This window comes from Tachysurus fulvidraco, chromosome 16 (genome assembly GCF_022655615.1).
Source record: "Tachysurus fulvidraco isolate hzauxx_2018 chromosome 16, HZAU_PFXX_2.0, whole genome shotgun sequence".
Classification (NCBI taxonomy): Eukaryota; Metazoa; Chordata; class Actinopteri; order Siluriformes; family Bagridae; genus Tachysurus; species Tachysurus fulvidraco.
The window spans coordinates 811,229-816,461 of record NC_062533.1 but is presented as its reverse complement, the minus strand read 5'-3'; the positions used below and the strand labels follow the sequence as shown (position 1 = coordinate 816,461).

Sequence of the window (5,233 nt, the reverse complement as noted above, 5' to 3'; positions counted from 1 at the left end):
GATGTAATCCTTTTAAAATCTGACTATAAATAAATCCTGTACCCAGTCCTGAACATCTGTGATATTTAGAAATAGAAATTTAAATATTAATACAATACAGTAAATTCATACTGAACTGTAAAAATGTTAATATTAAATACTAAAATGTTAAATGTGCTACATCATGTGCAGTGTGCAGGTAAAGCATTGTATTTTATTTATAAATAATTATAAATATTTATTAAAATATGATTAATTAAAACCATTACTTCTTGTATAAAAAGTCAAGGACAGAAGACAACGGAGAAAGAGATTACGTAAAATAACAGTTTATTGATAAACTGAGGTGAATGAAGTGAGCGAGGGTGCCACAGTGCAGGTGAAGCTCCAACACACACACTCACGGGAACACTGGAAGCCGACCCAGGAAGATTAGATCCTTGGATGGACAATGAACTTGGCAAACTATTGATAAAGAGAGATAAAGAGTCAGGTTAGTAGCCACAGCGTGCATCAGCAGCTAGCGCTTACAAGACCGGACAATGTGTGTGTGTGTGTGTGTGTGTGTGTGTGAGTGTCTTTTATGTGGTTATATGGTTTGCTGTGTGAGGGGAGAAACTGGCGATTCCGTGACAGTACCCCCCCCCCCACCCCCCGCGGGTCCACTCCTGAGGACCCTTGCGACCTCCGGCGCTGAGGTGGGTGGCCTCTACTTTGGGGTGTGGGCTTGTCGGGGTGGGCAGTGTGGAAGTCACAGAGTGGTTCAGGGTCCAAGATGTCATCCTTGGGGACCCATGAGCATTCCTCTGGGCAGAATTCCTGCCAGTAGACAAGATATTCTAACCTGCCACCTCGGCGCCTGGAGTCCAGGAATTGCGGGACAGTGTACACGGCGTGATTCTCTTCGGGGGGGCTTCTTCACCAGGTCCTGTGAGGGGAGAAGGAGAGACAGGTGAGTGATACAATTTAAGAGAGGAGACATGGAAACTGGGTGAATTCGGTAGTGCGAGGGGAGTTGGTGCTCAAAGGTTACCGGATTGACCTCCTTCACAATGACAAATGGACCAATAAACCATGGACTCAGCTTTTTGCAGGGTAGGCGTAGGCAGATATTTGTGGACAGCCAGACCCTGTCCCCGACCTTGATGTTGGGTGTCGGGGCATGACGAACATCCGCCTGCTGTTGCTGGTGCCTGACAGCCCCTTGCAGGTGATGATGATGCACTGAGTTCCAAACCCTCTCATTCTCTTGGAACCAGTGCTGGACAGACGGGACTTCTGATGGCTCTTCTGTCCAGGGGAACATGGGAGGTTGGTAGCCAAGCATGCACTGCAAAGGGGTTAGGCCGGTGGTTTGCTAACGTAGGGAGTTCTGTGCGTACTCGGCCCATGGGAGAAACTGGCTCCAAGAGTTCTGGTTATGATGGCAGAAGGTTCGGAGAAAACGGCTAACCTCTTGGATCTCCCGTTCAGTTTGGCCATTGGACTGCAGGTGATAACCGGAAGAGAGACTGACTATCACATCTAGGAGTTTGAAGAACACTTCTGTCAGGCACTATATCTTTGGGTAGGCCGAAATATCGGAACAGATGCTGAAATAACAGCTCTGCACTTTCCATGGCTGTGGGCAGACCCTTAAGGGGTATGAGTCAACATTTTAGAGAAATGGTCTACTTTTGCTTTTGCTTTTTGCAGATTATGTTGTCCTGTTGGCTTCCTCAAATCAGGACCTTCAGTGTGCACTGGGACAGTGTCCATGTCACACATAGAGGTTTGGCCTGCCTTGGATCTGAGCTACTCTGAGTGAACAAATGCAAATGTGCCAGGCCTCACAGGTAAAGTGGGTGTTTGCACAATAAAAGCAGGAGAACAATGGAGCTGTAGGGGTGCTAGTAGGTGTGAGGTCCAAGGATTTTACGCAAATTTGCGCAGGTTTAGTAAATCTAGTGCTAGACGACCTATTGGTCATTGATTTATGGACAACTCGTCCCCAGTCCCAGTCCCCCATTGCCCTTCGTTTTTTTCTTCCACATATACAACAAACAGGGAGGAAAGTGCAAGTGCAAGTATTTCATGAAGAGGTAAACCTTCAACCGTCATTTGAAGGTAGTCACTGACTCAGTTTTTCAGACCCCCAGTGCAAGGACTGATAAATGCAAGGGGCTTGAGGGAGCTGGTCCATTTTTGGCTTTGTTTGAAAATAATCCACTTCAGAGGTGTATTAGAATTAATATGTGGCGTTTATTAAAGGAATCACAAGCAGACAAAAACAGAAAATGTAAAAAGTTTAGGCAAAGTTCAAACCATGGGCAAACAAGATGTGTGGCAAATAAATGCTAAACAGAAACCAAAAACCAAGAATAGTAAAACAGGTCAATACACAATGAGGCAATATCGACAATAAAGAAGGCTTGGAACACACAATACTTCACAATATGGTGAACGAGAGCCTGACTTGTATCTCTTATATTTAACTTTACATTTATGGCATTTGGCAAACACCCTTATCCGGAACAAATAAAACAGTCATTTAATATACATTACTTATTGACTACTAGTTATAGAAATAGATTTAACATATATGTATTATGCAAATATATGTACATATAACAGCTAAACAGTTAATTCAAAATTAATTGATCTAAAGGTAACTTAAAGATAACTTAGAGGTAACAGATTTAGAGGTCACACTTATTATTTACTAATGTAGTATTTTTTTCTTCTTTCAGCTTGTGAAACACAACTCCATCTGGTTGTTTACGCCATTTCACTGTGATGTTCTCTGTCCCCAAATCATCCTTCAGTTTCTGGTTGATCTGACGAACAGAATAAGACTTTTATTACTAAATAATGCAGGATAGAGACTCACCGGTAGGAAATGATACAGAAACTGAATACAACAGTCAGAATCTAATTACAATATGTTTATATGTGTCAGAGTTTGATGAATACTGGGAAATGTACATTATAAGTTTTGTGGAGGATGAGACCCACCTGCTCCAAGATGGCCGTCATCACTGCAGGATCATTCACATCCTTATCAGATCGGACCTTCACTCTTAGTGTTTGTTGTACCTTGATATCTAAATGCAGAAACACAAACAATAACACACAATTACATCATCATACTGGACTCAGTTTAATTTGACTAAATGTAAGCCTGAATAAATTATTAACTCACCTGAGTAACAGAAGAAAGGCATTATGTCTGAACACAGAGCATCAGCAGCCTGACCGTTATTTATATAACCACAGTTTTCATTCTTCAGGGCATTATCAGGTTTTCCAGTCATCCATCTGATGGTAGAGAAATTGGTTTGGTCTTTCCACTTCCAGGAGTCTCTGAACAGACCAAACCAAGTCCAGCCTGATATCAGTGCCTTTATAACTGAGTCTTCAGTTGCATCTCTTGAGCTGGCCAAGTCTGTGTGATGCTGTCTACAGTAGGTCTGAGCTTCAAGCCATGACATAGTAGTAGAAATGTAAATGTACCTCTGATTTCCAGTTTTACTGACTGTGAGAATAAAAGCACATGATGCAATGTGAGTATTAAGGCAATATTAATGTTTCTAAAATTAAATTAAATATACCTCTGATAACTTTCTGTGAGAATAAAAAAAAACAATTTTTATAACAAAACAACATTTCCCACTTAAAAATAGCAAAAAGGGTGAGCAATATGTAGATTCGTACCATCAAAACAAACAGAAGGGAATAGTGCAGTACAGGAAATGTCTGACAAACCCACAGGCGTTATCGCACCACACTCTTGATGTCCACCATTGTTGTCAGGTTCACCGGAATGCCATCTTGTGCTTCCCACTGTAAAATTCCCCATGGACCAGCGCCAGCTGTTGATGTCATTGTAGAGTCCAATCCAAGCACTGAAACTGAATTGATGTCTCTGTGCTTCATTCTGAAGTCGGACCATGTTGTCATTACTGTCGATGATAGCCAGGTCAGTGTGTGTGGCTCTGCAGTAAGCCTGAGCATCACTCCAGTTTTTCCCCTGCTGGATCAGATAGTACTGACGAGGGACAGACAGGACGAGAGGAACTGTGGATAAATTTTAAACATTTTATGCAACATTAGCCCTGCTAGAATATTTTTGCTTAATTAAATAATTATTTTTATAATTTCCTGCTTTAATTGCATAATTTCATACTAAAACATTTTACCATGAAATATTCCCTCACCTGTGAAAAGCAGGAGTATAAACAGATGCTGCTCCATTACTGATGTGTAGACAAAATTACTGACTCACTAAGACAAAAGAAATGTGATTAAAATCCCTCAGCAGTTCTAATCAGCAGTAAAACTGATAACTGTTAGTACCATATCACAGTTCAGTTAATAATGTAAGTATTGAATGTATATCATTCCTCAAACAATGTTTTTCTAAGTTCATATTAAAGTTTAGTTTATTTCAAATTGGCAGAAGACCAGAGGTAGGACATGTGCATGTGACAAGTGTGTTTAATTCATTATTTAATTATGGGTTATTTAATATTAAGAAGTGGAATGCAGATAATGTTGATCCTTGTCTGTATGGGTTGATTACTCGTCGATGTGTTGGTGATGCCTTTGGGCTTCGGTAGGGGGAGGGGAATTGCTTGCGCGTGCGCCTCATCCTCATTCAATACAAACAAGTGAAGACAAGAGCACATGTGTGTGTTTCTTCCTTCTCCCGTTACTTTTTCCCTTTTTAAGGTAGTCACCACTCATAAATCAATGTAGGGCTTAACACCATGTTAATAATACACTTTATGTTCTTGTGCTTTTATATGAGTAAAAGATATTTTTGCATTGTTTAAAGAGTTCTGTGAAAACTGAGAATATGTGTAGCTTTATGCAAGCCGCCGGAGACCTCGTGGCTCTATCGTGTCTGAGTCCCACACTATGAGTGTTTACTGTGTCGTTGGTGTTTAAGTTAGTTACTGCTACGTTCACATTACATATTTTGCAGTAAAGTTTGTGTATTTAACACTACAAGGGTGAGCTTATGTCATGCTGAGACAATTAATACTGTTAACAGTATAATTAATTCTAGTGTTATGTGAGAAGTCATTTAAAAAAGGAGTATTTAAAATGTCATTTGATAACTTTGTTTAAAACAATTCAAATTACATATGGTAAGTTAGTTAAAAGGATAATTTAGGAAGCGTTAAGAAGGTGTTTGTGACTTTGGTTCTAAATCTGATGAGTGCACAAATGTTGAAATGTATGTTTTCTTATATACATCGTTAAATGTTCA

At 40.3% G+C, this 5,233-nt stretch overlaps 1 protein-coding gene across 1 annotated transcript; it reads right to left on the bottom strand.

Annotated features, from left to right (window-relative positions):
- Positions 1-2,275: 2,275 nt before the first annotated feature.
- On the bottom strand, positions 2,276-4,212 carry LOC125139066 (putative C-type lectin domain family 20 member A). The gene is made up of 5 exons (XM_047801940.1): positions 4,176-4,212; positions 3,673-4,035; positions 3,161-3,493; positions 2,974-3,062; positions 2,276-2,795 (listed from the first exon to the last, which is right to left on the bottom strand). The coding sequence occupies exons 1-5, from the start codon at positions 4,210-4,212 to the stop codon at positions 2,658-2,660; spliced, it is 960 nt and encodes a 319-aa protein (XP_047657896.1). The 3' UTR covers positions 2,276-2,657.
- Positions 4,213-5,233: the final 1,021 nt, after the last annotated feature.